General features: G+C 27.7%; 2 protein-coding genes across 4 annotated transcripts in view; one reads left to right on the top strand and one right to left on the bottom strand.

Moving 5' to 3' along the window:
• The first annotated feature begins 1,657 nt into the window (after positions 1-1,657).
• On the top strand, positions 1,658-9,471 carry LOC129909586 (fatty acyl-CoA reductase 1-like). The gene is made up of 11 exons (XM_055986660.1): positions 1,658-1,678; positions 4,124-4,267; positions 5,842-6,150; positions 7,841-7,935; positions 7,989-8,098; positions 8,159-8,242; positions 8,302-8,419; positions 8,487-8,658; positions 8,725-8,915; positions 8,983-9,132; positions 9,200-9,471. Exons 1-11 carry the CDS (start codon positions 1,658-1,660, stop codon positions 9,279-9,281), a joined length of 1,476 nt encoding a protein of 491 aa, XP_055842635.1. The 3' UTR covers positions 9,282-9,471.
• A 2,579-nt stretch (positions 9,472-12,050) lies between these two features.
• Positions 12,051-17,217, bottom strand: part of LOC129908988 (monocarboxylate transporter 5) — a 128,314-nt gene continuing 123,147 nt past the window's right edge. For all 3 annotated transcript variants that reach the window (XM_055985864.1, XM_055985863.1, XM_055985862.1), the window contains 3 exons: positions 12,628-12,958; positions 12,363-12,563; positions 12,051-12,300 (listed from right to left, as the gene is read on the bottom strand). In XM_055985864.1, the coding sequence (XP_055841839.1) occupies positions 12,137-12,300; positions 12,363-12,563; positions 12,628-12,958 (696 nt within the window). In that variant the 3' untranslated portion in view covers positions 12,051-12,136. The remainder of the gene's footprint in view (positions 12,301-12,362; positions 12,564-12,627; positions 12,959-17,217) is intronic.

The following is a 17,217-nucleotide window of genomic DNA, read 5'->3' as shown; positions in this document are numbered from 1 at the left end:
CCTATCGCTAAGAGAAAAAAATAAATCTCATCTGCAAATGTATCAATTAGACCATCGACATTGAATTGGTTGTGCTTGCCGTCCCAGCGACTCAAATCACAGTGGAAAATAAGTTGAAAATACCAGGAGTTTTCGGAATGCGAATAAGTTTTAGCCCGCAGCTCACAATAGAGGAAAGTGAAATGGGAATAGATTGTTGTTCTCAAAAACGGGTCTTGATTTAAAAAAAATCGTTATTTAAGGCTGCATTTTTGTATGCTTTTTAATACCCCTGATGTTTAAATAAAGCATGCATGTTTTAATAAACCTACAAAAATATGCCTGTCCTGACTAAACTGTCTTGGAAGTCAAAACTTTTAAAAGAGTTATTTTTGTAATTTTAAAAAGTTTTAAAATATTATTTTATGAATTTCTAAAAATCAACTTTTAACATAAACGCAAATTCTATGTGCACACCAGTCGTGTATTTTATTTTTCCTAAAAATCGAAAATATAATATTTTTCAAAATTTAATTTTTAATTTGTTAAAGTTAAATGAGTCCTTTGGGAGGAATTAAATAAGCGGTTCTGTGGCAAATACAAAAAATAGGCTTTATCTTAAAAGTAACACTGCATTTGAAATTGGTAGAACCGATTTAAAAAAAAACTACAATGCTTCGAAAATATTATGTGGGGAATTTCTGTAATAAACGATATATTATATACATTAGGGTGCTTCTTATATGGTATTTTTTAATGGGACACCCCTGCATTATGGTCTACCATATAAGCATAGTGTATGGTATTTTTTTCCGATTTTAATATTAAAATTTAGGGGTCGCTACCATTCACTAAAGATTTAAGTAAAAAAAAAAGATCAATTTCAACAAAATTTTTTTTGTTACAATACAAAGTACGTTTAAGACCCGATTTTTCAATCTTCTAATAAACAGTCAGTTAACTGTCTATCGAATAAAGATATTAGGCTCATAAACAATCATATAAAATCATTGAATTTTTCAATTAAGCTATTCTACAGAATAACACAAAAAAATGTCAAATTCAAAAATATTCAAAATTAAACTTCATTTTTATTCCGCTGTATTTTTATCAAAACTTCTTTCAAAACAGTTAAAGATTTAATATAAAGTACTTAATTCTGATTACAAATTTTTAAATTTTCTGAGAAAAAAAAAAACAAAATTTGGTGTATTTTTCAAAACTTTGAGTTGTGGTAGCGACCCCTAGAACGTGTTTAAACTGGACCAAATTTTACTCAATTTATTTTTAAGGCAGGAAGAACAAAATGAAAGGGTGTCCCATTAAAATTTCGAAAATTGATTTTTAAGAAGCACCTTAATATACATGCACAGAGAAAAAAGACCACCTAAAAAACAAGCAATTCCATATTAAATTAAGCGGATTTCTACACGGTTTTTTTGCCAAGATGACCTCCGTCTTAAATTAAACTGACAAATACATCTTAATTTCTTGAATGCGCATATTTAAAAGACATCCGTTTATTTTAAGCGGGAAATCATCTTATATGATTCCGGACGCTTCCGGACGGCCAATCGAAAACGCCATACAAACGTAGTTTTTATGAGAAATGGAGGAGCTGTAAATTTTTTAAGAATTGGAAAATGAGCTCGAGAGTAGTTCTCGCGTCTAGTTTGAAATGGGAGCGGGTCGTTATTCTGTATTCTAAAATTCTGTAAACCAAAATTCTGTATCTGAATAAAAAAAATCTGTATGAACATAACTCTGTATTCCATTATTCTGCTTTTCTATTATTCTGTATTTCAAAATTCTGTAAATCCAAAATTCTGCAAATCCATTGCCTTTTGGAATTCTGTATATTCCAAAACTATACATTTTCATTTTGCCTGTTGAACGATTTGTATTCAATAAATTAACAAATTTAAGTGTATAGGAGCCGTTTACTTGAGGATTTATGTTCTTCATAAAACCTTATGTGACAGTTTACGCAGAGGAAAAATTAGGGAATTAGAGTTTATGTTCTACATAAATATTCAATTTTTGTTTCAGCAAATGTCCCTAAAACCCCTTACAAAAAAAAAAAAGAGAAAAACAAATAAAGAATAACAAAAAAAAATTTGAAGAAACTCGTATTTTGGTATTCAAGGTATGTCACTCAAATTTAATCTTATAGCTGTAAGCCATATTCAAATAAATTGGGAAGATATTTTACTTCAAAGCATTTTCTGCAAAGAAAATACCAAAAATCTGTACTCCAAAATTCTGTAAATGATAAAAGAAAAATTGTTTTGATAATGAAAAAAAAGTGCGCACTTTTTGTATTTACAGCTAAAATGATGTATAAAGAATTTGAAATTTACAGAATTAAAAAAAAATTAATTTTGAATTTACAGAATTTTGGAATCCAAATTTTGACACATACAGAATTTTGACCCCAACCCGTTTGAAATAAATGAAAATTGTAGACAATAAGAATAATAAATATGAAGGGGTCGTTATTCTGTATTCCTAAATTCTGTATGACCAAAATTCTGTATTTCAATAAACAATTCTGTATGAACATAATTCTGTATTCCATTATTCTGCTTTTTTATTATTCTGTATTTCAAAATTCTGTAAATCCAAAATTCTGTATTTCAAAATTCTGGAAATCCATTATTCTGCTTTTTGGAATTCTGTACTTTACTTCAACATTTTCTTCAAAGAAAATACCAAAAATCTGAACTCTAAAAATGCGCATTTTTTTTCATTATCAAAACAATTTTTCTTTTATCATTTACAGAATTTAGGAATACAGAATTTTAAAATCCAGAATTTTGTATTTACAGAATTTTAGAATACAGAATTTTGAATTTACATAATTTTAAAATACAGAATTTTGAATGTACAGCATTTTAAAATACAAAATTTTGGAATACAGAATTTTTGAATCCGAATTTAGGCACATACACAATTTCGACCACAACCCATAATTAATACCGAAAGTTTTTGGGTGCTTACGTTGGTTGCACCTATTTGCAACTATTTAAATTTTCTTCTATTTAACTCTTTAAAGTACAATATTTTACAAATCACCAATTTCGTGAATACATATTAATTTTGTTTTGACATACATATAAATATGACTGGTACACTGTACAGCTGAAAGCTGATTGATATTCTTTTCGGTACAGTTCTCTTTCTTTACTCAATATAAGAATCATAAGAATATTCAAATTGATTAATCTTTTACTTTTAACCTTGCGGCGATCTAACTCGCTCTTACATTTTAGCGTAGTGCGCTTACACCAAAAATAGGGCGATGATTATAACATACTTCACTTTCAAAAGAAATTGGATCGCCTTGTTCTTCAAAGATGAATGAAGATTTTGGACACCATTGTCCTTCCGGTAGCCAAACAAATCAACCCAAAATTGGGGCCGCCTTCATTCTTCAAAAAGTTTAGGACAAAACAAGAGCGCTTTTGAAAAAGTAAAATAGAAAAAAAAAAAAAATGGGACGCCTTTGTGAAAGTAAAAATAAAATCGATTGGACAGACTTCGTTATTTATATAGACTTTTGTAAAAGGCTGCCCCCCCCCTTAAAACCAGCCCTGCTGACAGTTTTCACGTATGTGTGCTCTTCTGATCTGTCCTGTTACAGGTTTTCTTCATTAAACAAACCTATTATAGGGTGCTTTCATATTTCATGGTTGCGCAAGTTTGACGAATGCAAAGCTTTCATTAATGCAAATAAAAAAATGTCAGGTTTTTTCATGACAGGGTGTCCACAAAACAACCGTGCAATTATGTAAACGACCTTATTGCTTAATGTGTTGATTTGTAAATTGTAAGTGTTTCGAATAGTAACACTGTACTGTTCAAAGTAAAGGTCAGTGTTCATACTTTTGTAAACAACGAAAGACGAGCCAAGAAAAATTGAATTTAATTCTTATTGGTTTAGTAGTTTTCAAGTTGTGAACGGTGTAGTTTGGTTAACCAAAACATTTTGTTTAAAATCTTAAATATAGCTATACAAAACAAAATTTAAAATGATAAAGGAATTTTATAAGAACTCTGAAATATTTATCACTGGTGGAACTGGTAAAGAAGATAAATAGAATTAATTTAATAATAAAAATAAAGATCAAATTTATGATGCTAGGAATTTATTATTAAAGGTGTTCTTGGAAAGGCTGCAATTGAAAAACTACTTCGATCATGTGATGTTAAAAAAATATATGTCCTGATAAGGTCTAAGAAGAATTCTTCACCGGAAGAACGTTTAAGTGAAATTAAAAATTCAAAAGTGAGTTATTCTTTAATGAAAATATTTTTGACAATCAAATAAACTCAAAAACTACCGAAAGACTAATTTCAAAATAAAAATGTACCTGTTCTTAGAAATATTAAATGAATATTGAACAAAATCAATTCTTCAATTGAAACAACTTTTAATTTAACATAATTAATTAATAAATTAGTTTGTGAATTTATTTGTTTTGTTTATATCACCTTTTAGTACAGGTAAAATAGACATTAAAAAAAAATTGTTACACTCATGAAACTTGGCAAAAAGTTTACTTTGGGATAAGAACCAAGGATAAAAAAGTCTATTAAAAAAATGTTGGGTGGAAGGGTTTTTTTTTCGTGAACAATAGGGAGGGGTGGAAGGTCAAAAAATATACTGAAAAAAATTGTTTGTCGAATATCATCATATGACACATGTTTTCAAGGTATTTTTTGATGCTAAATCTAATGACGTAAAAATAAAGTCAATACGATTGCTCTAAGAAAAGTTATTGCTGATTAAAAACAAGGGTGCTTGTTTTTTGACCTCAACAGGTAAAATATAACCAAAACCCTTGTGAAAAACATGCTACACTGGTGAAATTCATGATGAAGGTTTTACATAAAGCAGGGACAAAGGATTCAAAAAGTTCTTAAAAATATTTTTGGTGAAAGGGTGTTTTTTTAATGGGCTGAGTTATGTGTGAGAAAGGTATCATAACAGCTGACTTAAATTGTATTAATTTTTAAAACTTGGTGTAAAAGTTTTGGTTTGTATAAGAATTAAGAATTTATAAAGTGTACAAAAATATCTTGAGTGAAAGGGTGTTTTTTTTTTTTAAGAAATGATGAAATTCGGAATTAGTACCACAAAAACTGGGACAAAATTGTTAGGTACACCAATGAAAATTGGTAAAAATGTTTCATTTATAACAGAAACCAAGAACCCAAAAAGTTCATACAAATATTTTAGGTTAAAGGGTGTATTTTTTTGAAATAGGGAAAATCCGCGATGAGTCCGATAAAATCAATAATATAAAAGGTACCCTTACAAAATTCATTAAATATGTTCTCTGTCCCATTGGAATTACGAATTAAGGAAATCTATAAATTTTTTTATATGAAAGGGTGTATTTTTAGGTGAAGAGAAAATTTGTGTATAACTGAAAAAGTGTGTAATACTAGAGTAATATTAGTGGTACCCTATTGAAATTCAGCAATATTATGTTACTTTTGAGATAAGAAACAAGAATCTAGAGTGTCTATTAAAATATCATGGTTAAAAGGGTGATTTTTTGAGTGAAAACAAAAATGATGATAGAGGATAATAATAAAGAGTTTTCATAAAAAAAATTTAGGTGAAAAAGTGTTTTTTTTTTCGAAGAGACAGTAAAATCTGTAATTGGTCCCAAAAAGCCAACGATTCGTGTAAAACGTCTAAAAACTTAATTTTAACGTTAATTTTGTCATAAAAACCAATTACAGATTTTACTGTCCCAAAAGCAAACTTTTGCCAAGTTTCATGAGTGTAACAATTTTTTTTTTTTATTTATAGATTTTATTCTCTATTTAACCTGTACTTTTTATTTTTAGATCTTTAAGGTTCTTAGAGAACTCAAGCCAGATGAATTTGATAAAAAGTTGATTGCAATATCTGGTGATATAACTAAGGATTGTCTTGGAATATCTGAAGAGGATAAATTGATGATGGCAAATGTATCAATTTTTATGCATTTAGCTGCTTCAACACGATTTAATCTTTCACTTCGGACAGCAATCGAAGCTAATTTGAAATCCACACAAGAAGCATTGAAGTTAGCTGAGTCCTTAAAACATCTTAAAATATTCCTGTATTGTTCAACTTTTTTTAGTAATCCAGATGTGGCATACATTGAAGATAAGGTAAGATATGTCATGTGTTATTAACAGTTTTATGTGGTTTGCATCCCATTGTTGTAACACTCTCACTGGTGCATTGAAAATGTCGCAATAAGTATAGTTTTAATTTGTATGGACATAAATCTGTATCAGGTGCAAGGAGGAAGGCTACAGTGGTCTCATTCTTTTATTTCCTGTGGATTATGTTTGACAAAATCTGCGGAGTAATTGTCCAGGAAAAGTTAAATTCTTATTTAAAAATCGTAATTTCGGTCCTTTACTTATACTATTTGCTAAATACATAATTTTTTGCATCCTTAATTCTTTAAAATTGAGGTTGAAAAGTAAAATTTTTTTAAAAGAACAAAAAACGGTAGGATTTCAACGCATTCCCGCCAAATGGTTTCAAGCAGCCTCAACATCGAGCAAAATTATAACTGCAGTTATAATCATAGAAACATTCTGGGTAACCGAATGCTTCGCCATAGAGTAAAAAAAGGAATGACCATCAAGTAGAAATTGTTCAACTTGGTTCAAGACTTTATAGAAACAGTTTTAGTGTTGCAAATTTTATTTATACAAAGTAGTAGGTCGTTCCAAAATGGTGGACTGAATAACGTTTATAGAATTTTCTTTTTCAAAACTGTATATGAGGTAGAAATTCAGCTAAATTGATGTCAAAAATATGCACCGAAAAAAAATTTGATAATAACAGCTATCAAATTAACATTTTTGAGTGACAAAAGTCGTCCAACAATTAAAATATCAATTTTGATATTTTATCATATCATTTTGACATTTTTTAAGTTAAAGTGGATAGTGAAAATTTCTCATTGAAAATTAAAATATCAATGTTGACTAGATTTTACGTTTTAGTTTATTATAATGAAACCTATTTCTTTCTTTTTCATTTTTATTATTTTTATTATTTTAAGAATTTTCTTAAATGGTGATATTATTTTTTCTATTAGGGGATATAATTGTTTTGTTATTTTCTCCCAAACTATGTGAAGTAAAATCTTATTGCCGATCAAATTTTCTCAGTAAATCATATATTTTACTTCGAAAAAACACAAAGCGCCTTTAAATTAGCACACATTAAGAATTTATTATTTAATATTTTTTAATAATTTGGAATGAGAAATTGATATGAAAAAATGATAATAAAATATCAAAAAAAATTTACGAAATGTGACATTTAAATATCATCCTGATAATAAAAATATTGTTTTAACATTTTAAATATCATAAAACACATTTTGTAGAGCATTTTTGGCTGATATTTAAAAAATGTTAATTTGATAGATACCTATTTAAAAAATGTTAAATTGATATTGGTTTTTTTTTTCGGTGTGTTCACTTTCCGATTTAGGTAGGTATAACTGTTCACATTCAATGAAAAAAATTTAAAACACCAAGAAGTAACAAAGTCGTAAAAAGGCACTTTTAGACCTTTTTTAAGCTATTTCTTGGATTTTTTCCTTCCTAATATATTTTCAAATAAAATTGTGCCAACATTCGGAATTAGGGCTTTCAATACTAAACAAAATAGTTTTTAATATTTTATTTTTACTACATAGTTTTTTTTTTTAAATCAAAAGGTACTTACTTTTTTTAAATTTCATAAAAGATATTACAAAAAAGCGTCTCTATAATAGTAATATAATAATCTACAATATACCTACTTGAGCTTTTATTTAATTTTTTTTTTCAGGTCTACCCTGCTATTTTTAATTGGAAGACGGCTATGAATCTTTTAAATTCTGAACATGACCAAATGGAACCTGTTCTTGATGCAATTGAATCCAAGTTAGTATTATTTAATAAAGTTTAATTATTTAATGAACCGTTATATTGCCTAGAGTGATACAAGGCTTTCCCAACACATATGTTTTCACTAAACACCTTGCGGAGCAACTTGTTAACGATTACCGACACAAATTACCTGTAGCAATATTTCGTCCATCTATTGGTGAGTATTTTAAAAATTTGAAAAAAATTGAATTCCATTTTGTTTAATTTTTGTAATTAGTTACAACAGCTTTTCAAGAACCAGAACCTGGCTTTACTGAATCAATGACTGGCGTAATGGGATTATTGTCTATTTGGGGCACAGGTTAATTAATTAAAAATAAAATAAATGTAAATTATTACATGATTACATGATCTTTAAAGGTTTAATTCAAGTTCTACTTTGTAATCCAAAAATAATTTTGAATATAACACCATTGGATGGATCAACAAAACTTATGCTAATTTTTACAGCAAAATCAGCTAAACTTGAACGCAAAAGGTAGCAATACTGAAAATACTCGCAAATCCTTTTTTTCGCTATAAAATATTTTTTTTTTTCTTGTAAGCCTTCTAGAGAAAACTCCAGTTGGAATGTTTTCATCTTGGGGTATTCTTCGACATTCTTTCGCAGAATTTGGAAAATTTCTTTCAGCTATAGCTCGAGAGAATCCTTTGGAAAAGTCCATTTGGATACCACATGTAACAATGACAACCAGCTCAGTAGTTTATTGGGTTTATGTAAGGATATTCCGATAAAAATTTCCCAGTTGCAGATATTTCTATATAAAATCATTATATTTTCAGTTATTTTTTCTACAATTATTTCCTGCATTTATAATCGACGTCTTTCTAAAATTATTTGGTCAAAAGCCATTTATGATGGCAATTCAAAGGAAAGTCTATTTTGCTACAGATACGTTGCGTTTCTTCCTTTCCAATCAATTTGCCAGTGATGGTATAACAGATTTTAAAGAGCTATTGGCATCAACTAAAGGGTATGTTAATGCGGTTCTAATTTTTGTATTTAAACAAAAATAAAATTAATTTTTTTTTCTTAAATAGAACAGAATTTGATATAAATTACCTAGACGGTTGTTGTCGTGACGACAAGTGCATAAAGGACCTCCTTGAAGTTCAAATGAAAGGATGTAGAAAATTTTTGCTAAACGAGGATGAATCGACTTTACCACGATGCCGAAATATTTTAAAAGTGTAAGATGTTTTTGAATATTTATAAATGTTTTGTTTTAAAATAACAATATTTTTTTTTTCTATTTAGGAAAATGTTTGTATATAACGTTATACGAGCTTATGTGATCTATGTCGTTGGAAAATTCATCTATCGAAGTCTAATAAACTGATGCAGAATACAGAGAGGAAGGAAGAGAGAGATATATAGAGATATTGTTGACTAATTTTAATTGAATTCAATATGCTTCGGATTCAGTTTCAAAGACCTGAAAAACATATATTTTACATAGTCGCATTTCCAGTTCAGAACTTTTTTTTTGTGATTCTGTTATGTATTAAAAAAAAAACGTTGCCTAGTTATTTTTTCTCTCTTCTATTTAAGTTCAAAATTTGCAACAGTGTATTATTAGCAACAAGAATTTATTTGGTCTTTTAAAATACAAAAAAACATACAGTTCAAGACTAATGATTTTTATATTGTCTTATTTTTATCAGTTGTGGTTATAATTCAAAAAATTCAAATACATATTTGAATTTGATTACGAATAATCAATTTTATGAAAAAAAAAAAAACAAAACCGACTTCCATGGATTTTATGGTTTTTCTAATAGATTCTATGGCCAGAACTGAACGAAATTGAATTACAAGCACCAGCTTTCCAATACAAAAAGAATTATCAAAATTGGTTCACTCAGTCCAAAGTTATCAAGTAACAAACATAAAAAAAATTAAAAAAAAAAAAATACAGACGAATTGAATACCTCCTCTTTTTTGGAAGTCTGTTAAAATTGGACTAAGCTTCGGCTTAGCATTAAGGGGTGCCACATAGTCCTTTTTTATAAAAACTATATTTAAAAAAATTAAATTTTTTTAATATTTTGTAACATTTTAATTAAATTATCTTTTTCTCATGTCAATTTTATTAATTAATTCCGTCAAAAAAAAAACTAAATTTGTATATGCGCATAATTTTATAAGACATTTATTGGACTTGAAAAATAGAAAATGATATATACTGTTGTCTTGACACATCAATATCTCTGCAACCTATAATGCTAAAATTAAGAGGAAGTTTTAAAAATTAGAATTGATGCTTTGTTTAAAACTAACGTTACAATGAAGTTTATGTACAACAAATGATCTTTAAATTATATTATCACTACCACTAAATGACCAATGTTGACTGTTTTATACATTCAAAAACAAGCTGCAAGTTTTTAAATCTATTTTTTTAATTCTATTTTAGAATTTTCATTACGAACTTTTATCAGCCTTTCAAAAATCACTAAAAATATCAATGTTTTTTGTGACCCTTGCATTTTTTCCCCTGGTGCAGAATACAGCCACTTTTTTTTTTTTTTTTGGATTAAAGAGCAATTTATTTATAATACATAATAATAATAATTTTAAACATATGCCTGTAAGACCTAAAGTCTTTTAAATTCAATTTTTTTTTTGGTATAGTTAATTTAGAACAGAATGATTATTATCTCATATATTTCCACGGGTGGTTTCCATTTGAAAATGGGGGATGAATAAAGAAATACCGCCTTAAGTCTGGCTTTACTCCAAACCTCTAGATTAGCAGTCAAGTACTAAATCCAGTGCATACTTTCCACCGTTGCCTTTTTTTTTGAAGTTGTAATAATTTGTTCATAACTTTTCAAATGATAAATTTAAACGGTCACTATGGCGTATGTGTAACATTTTTTTAAACAAATATTTTTGTTGGTAAGATTTATTTATTTAGCCAAACAAATAATGACCTGATGACTTTTAAGTAGGATATAAATCAATTATTTAGTAAAAGGCTTCAGGCATAGTGTATTTAAGATTGATCTGGTCTATTCCAATAAGGTTGCCAGATTGATCGAAACACATATATTATTGAGATACCTTTAAAACATTACCAAAATTAAAAGTTCAGAATTCAAAATATATATGTATTTTTATATTTTCTATACTTTAAGCATTTATATAAAAAAAATAAATTTAAAAAACAGCTTAAGCTATAACTATTTGACTTAGAATATAATTTTACATTAATCCATTAAATATCCAGTTTCATTTAAACCTATTGCAAATATTGAACAAAAAATTATAGATTTATTCTTATACAAACATACTATTTCACTTACCTACAAAATTATATAACTCTACATATAAAGTTATATGCCTGTCAAATTTTTAAACAAACTATAGAACTAACAAAATAGAGTTCACATAATTAGGATATAAGTATTCTTCAAAATTACAATAATGATGTAAAGTTTTTCAGCTTGTTTAAAAATTTGTATAGAACAGGAGTCTTTTTTTAATCAAATTCAATTCTATAATGCATGGACAAGACACTAGAAATATTAAAAATACGACACAAACAAAAAATATCTCCCTCTAAGTATTTACAAAAATAAAATGTATTGATATACCTACACATAATTAAAATGAGTTCTAAACATTCTAACAAGGTACATAACATACTTATTATTTCTATTCAGCAAATATCTCAGTTTTTTTTTTATAATAAGGTATGTCTTATCCCAAAAATATAAATCTTGATCAATCTTTGATATGTCAGGTCCTGTAGATATACGTATAATATAAATCTCAAATAACATATATTTGGTTTAAACAAAGCAAAATATAATAAAATCTCTAACATTTTTTTAATAATTTCACAATTATCTATCAGTTCGTTTTGTCTTTTTGTTAGTTTTGTTTTTTTTTTTTTTTTTTAATTTAAATTAATTTTGTTCTTAGCTTAAATATTAAACAAAAAATAAAATTATAAATCAAAAAATATTAACAAACAAACTTTTTTTTTTTTTAGGTTCAATACTTTTTTGGCTAATTTCATTAACAAGTTTTAAAAAACAATTTACAACTTAGTTCACTTTAACCTTGAAAACTATAATTTAAGTGAAAAACAAAAAAAAAAAAAAAAAATAAAACCTATAACAAACTTTTACAAAAAAATATAATAAAACAATTTAATTTAAGAAAATTGTAACAAATAACAATTCCCTACAAGGCTGTAGTACCATTGACGGCTTGTTGTTTTTTAGCTTTGCGAGCATAATGTCTTTGAAGTGGTGGAATGGCAAAAAGTATTAGTCCACTAATGCAGATCATAACTCCAGCTAAAACAAAAGCTGGTCCATATGATCCAGTGATATCATAGAAGAAACCTAAAAAAATTACAAATGTTTGATATAATACAGAAGATCTGCTGAAGTTATAAAAAACTTACCTCCAATTGGTGGTCCTACCAATGAAGCAAGTCCTTGGAAGAGTAACAATAATCCAAAAGCGTTGGTAAGCTTATCCAAACCAAGAAGATCGACTAGAATAACAGATGTCAAACCGACATAGGCACCAATTGTGAAACCGAAAACCGATGCATATACAGCTAGTGAGTAGAAATCAGTGCAGAAGATGCATAAGGCAGTGGCTGAAAAATTAACAAAGTTTAAAATCAAAGTTCACTTTCTTAAATTTTTTCAAAAAAATCTAACCTATTCCACAAGTAGTAAGGCAAAGATTGTAGATTAATAAACGATTAACCCATGGTTTGTCTGAAATATAACCCAATATAATTCTTCCAACTGTATTGGCAATTCCAATTGTTGCCAAAAGATAACTTGATTGTTGTTTATCCAAACCAAGAGTTTCGGCTTGAGCAGCTATATATACATAAGGCATGTTGAAACCAATGCTTGTGCAAAAATTCGAGAATGTGAAAATGATAAAAATCCAATCTTTGAATAGTGAAAAGTTCATCATTTCGGACAATGTGTCGCGAGTTTCCTTTGAACATGATACACAGCCACATATTTTCTCGACTTCCTGTAAAGAAAAAAACAAAAAAAAAATATTTTTTTATTGCTTTGTTTTAAGTCTACGCAACTAGCATAGAGTTGCTATTAAAGGAAGAAGGATTTATTTTCCATTAAGGTTTATAAAAGTTTAAAATTAAATTAAGTATTAATTTAGAAGTGTCGATACTAAAATGTTACAAACTGAGGAGTCAATTTGTGTCGAAAAAAATGATATGGTGCTGGACGATATTGGTCTTCCAATATTCAAATATGACTTTTCGACACTTAAAGGAACAGCTTATTAATACAAAATGTACCAGTTGATTAATTACAAAAACCAAATATGATTTGCTATATGAAATTAAAAAGTACATGTTCACAAAAAATGTTCACTGTGGCGAATACGTACTTTTTTATATTTTCTTAATTTTGTTAATTTATTATTATATTATATCAGACTGCCCCAAAACTCAATGGATCTTTCAACCTTTTTTTAATTTCTTACAAAAAAATCGATGAATTACAGGTTATTTTAAAGCATTTTATTTAACAATTCATTAAAATGTTAAAACTGGAAAATATCTGCAGAGCCAAAATAATACAAGAAAAAAAAAGGTTTGCATTTTTTTAGAAGCATGTTTGGTCAGAAAAAAGATGAACGTAAGTATAATTAAAACAACGAACATTGAGTTTATTTCAACTGGAGAAACATTATTTTTAAAAATAATTTTTTTGTGTACTTCTAGTAATTCTGAAGATATTTTAAGTAAAAAACTTCAAACAACCTGTGATTTATAGATACTTCCAATTGAGATATGTAGTAGCGAGCAAAAAAAAATGCAAAAAATAAAAACATTTGCATTTTTTTGCTCGTCTAAAAACGCATATTTAGATAGACTTTTGACCAAATAATGGTTTTGGAGTAAGATATTCCATAAATTGACTCTGTTTAATGAAAATAAAACAGTTTTAATATGCCAAATTTTGTAATTTAGTTCTTGTACGAAACTCTTTAAACCTCTTTTGTTTGCATTTCTTTTTTGCTCGCTACTGTAAAATGATTGAGTGAGCTAAAAAATTAATGTTTGCACAACAAATTTTGTTTTGTTTTTTTTTGCAAAGCCACAATTTCAAGAAATAAAAAAAAAATTTTAAATTCAACTTTTAAGAAAATTTTGACCGTTACATATGAAATTGAGTCTTATTTTAGCGGAATATTGAATAATAAGAAAACTAATATAGCTACAAAATCAAAGTTTTTGGGTTTCGTCTCAGTCAATATTACTTCAAATTTAAGCAAAAAATTTTTTTTGAATTTCGCATTTTTTTGGATTTTGAAAGCTTACTTTTGAGTTAACGTTTTTAAACACAATTTCGAATATTTTAAAAACAATTTGAACTACAAATTTCAGGTTTCCATCAACAATTGTTGTTTTCAAAACAATTAATGGCAAAAAGAAAAAAACTTAAAAAAGTGATTTTTTAAAAATGAAACTTTAAGTTGAAATAAAAAATTTTTTTGCAACAAATTAGCTTTAATTAGCTACAATTTTGAGCATCAAAAAATAATAATTTTCCTATTTTCGTCCGCTAACTTGAATCTTATTTAAGCGGAATTTTGAATATCAAATAAACTTTTGATGCTACAAAAACCAAGTTTGTGGAACTGAAAAGCATTTAAAAAGCTACAAATTTGGATGTCAACTAAACTAATAATTGTTTTTAATCATTTCCAATTTTGTCCGCTAACTTCAGACTTATTTTAGCGGAAAATTCAAAAAATATGCGAGCTACAAATTTTTGGTTTTGGTAAAATTAAGATATTCTATTTGTTCTTTTACTATCCAAATCCAATTTTAGATTCTTTTTTTGTAGAATGTAAGTATGCTCACTAATAAATTTTTTAAAGTATGTAGATAATGAAGCCAAGGCTAATTGAGATACATGCATAATGCAGGCAACATAGTGTAACACTGGTCAACAAGGTTTTTGCCACAAGAACCAAAATATACTTTTCTAGTATTTTTTGGGGTGCTGAATCCGAATCTGAAGTCAGAAAAATTGGATTGTCCTTCGTTTTTGAAATATTACCGTTAGAAAATGTCAAAAAAACGTAATTTTGGCTGTTTTTGAGGTTATCTTTTTATGTGGAGTAATTCATTATGAATAAATTTGTAACGGTGCCTATAAAAGCAAGTTTTATTCTTTCAAAAAATGTTTAAATCTTTCCGATACCTCTTTTATTGCCCGAGATATTTAAAATTTAAGTAGTGGTCTTTGAATCAGAAACAACACTGGCCAACCAAATTAAACTTTTTTTGCCACAAGAATCAAAATATACTTTTCCGAAGGTTTTTGGGTTGCTGAACCTGAATTCACAATCAGAAAAATTCTATTAGCCTTCGTTCTTGGAATATTACCGTTATAAAATGTAAAAAAAGGGTTTTTTTTATAACAGTTATATTTCAAGAACGGAGGCTAATAGAATTTTTCCGATTGCAGATTTGAGTTCAGCACCCCAAAAACTACTAGAAAAGTATATTTTGGTTCTTGTGGCAAAAAAAAGTTAAATTTTGTTGACCATTGTAATCAATTACTAATACACTTTAATAGCTATCTTTAAAAGAAATAAATACAATTTTTGAGCTGTTATAAAGTCAATTTATCATTGAATATGTACTTAAATTTGTTAAAAAAAAAAAGAAACTTAACAAAACAAAATGTTATTGCTTGTAAACCTAACAAACTAGTTAGTACTGTATAACGGGTGTTCTACAGAAGGAAGTTTTAGTGTGCGATTATTTTGATCGCAAAATTCAATGGATTGTTCTATATGGCAACTACTGCGCTGATATCCTTGTGAAGGTGTAATGTTTTATCCTTTTCTTAAGATTCAATAGCTTATTGTTGGTCCTTCCTCTTCGTTTGGAGACAGCCAAATCCCATTCTGAGAATGCAATTGTTAAAATCGAAGTCTTTATATGCCAATCAGCCTAAATTCGTTCTTCGCGGATGCCAGTTTTTTTTCAAAATTATTTCAGTTACTCACATTACCAAAGTTTTTTTTTCAAAAAATTGCAAAAACAAAATTTCTTCCTAATTGTGTTTGTAATGATAAATTACATTTTCATGTATTGATGATTTTTTGAGTTACCTACTCAATTACACGGTGTTACAAAAATGAGGTTTCAAAATATACGCGGGCGGAGACCTATCAGGTTTTGTAGAGCTAATCGCACTGATTACGAAACGGTATTTGAAAATCCCCTAACACCCCCAAAATCTGAAGTTACGGGCAAAAAACCGTTTTTTGGACCTTCACCCATTGAAAAAATTCTAGCTTCGACAATTTTTTACCCATTTTCGATTTTTTTACAGTTTCTGATAGAAGATAAATATACCTTTACAACAATGTATAAAACATGTAACTCGGTTAAACCACTTAGAATTTATAAGCTGTCAAAGTTCAAAAATTCCATTTTTTTCGTCATTTGCCCAACTTCGGCATCAATTTAAAGTATATGTTTTCAAAACAACATGCTATTTAAAAAATATATTCATAAACAATATCTATTTCCCAATCAATCGAGGTATTTTTTATGAAAACCACTCCAAAATTGGCTGAGAAAAAAAATTTTTTCGATTTCAACCCAGATACAGAAATTCGAACTTTTAGGTATAGAACAAAAATGTTGTTTCGGCACGTAGTAGGATAACCTGGGCACCAGGATTTGATAACGGGTTTTTATAGAGGAGCTCAATACAAACATTTGTTTTCTTTGGAAGGGGGGTCTATCTCCCCCCGTTTAGGTGGGAGGGGCAGTTTTCTAAAAAAAAATTATCAAAATAAAAAAAAATTATTAAAAAACAACGGCAACACTTACAGTAATAAATGATACCATTTCCGAAAGGAAAAATTGTACATTTGATTCTAATTTTTAAATCAATATAATATAACCAATAGTTTTTGAAATAATCGATTTCAAAGTTAAAAATAGGCGAAAAAATTTTTTTAAAAACTCATTTAATACTATTTTTGTCCAGACTGTGAATTTTAGTAAACAAATTACTCACACAGAAAACTGCCTTCATTGATTCCTTATCGAACAGTGAAAACTATATGTTTCTATGTCTTCTAGTTTTTGAGAAAATTGAAAAATTATTTTATCAGATTTTTCTTTTTTCAAAATATTTTTTGTTTTTATTTGTTTTTATTTTTCAATTTTCTCGAAAACTAGAAGACATAGAAACATATAGTTTTCACTGTTCGATAAGGAATCAATTGAG

Source organism: Episyrphus balteatus, chromosome 2 (assembly GCF_945859705.1).
Source record: "Episyrphus balteatus chromosome 2, idEpiBalt1.1, whole genome shotgun sequence".
NCBI lineage: Eukaryota > Metazoa > Arthropoda > Insecta > Diptera > Syrphidae > Episyrphus > Episyrphus balteatus.
The sequence above is the reverse complement of the archived record's forward strand: the minus strand, read 5'-3'. Positions and strand labels throughout refer to the sequence as shown.

Bases quoted from the DNA above. Each gene is read 5' to 3' on its own strand.
- LOC129909586 (XM_055986660.1), top strand. From the start codon at position 1,658: ATGGGAGCGGGTCGTTATTCT. The intron at 6,151-7,840 runs GTAAGATATGTC...TTTTTTTTTCAG, and splicing joins TGGCATACATTGAAGATAAG to GTCTACCCTGCTATTTTTAA. The intron at 8,916-8,982 runs GTATGTTAATGC...TTTCTTAAATAG, and splicing joins CTATTGGCATCAACTAAAGG to AACAGAATTTGATATAAATT.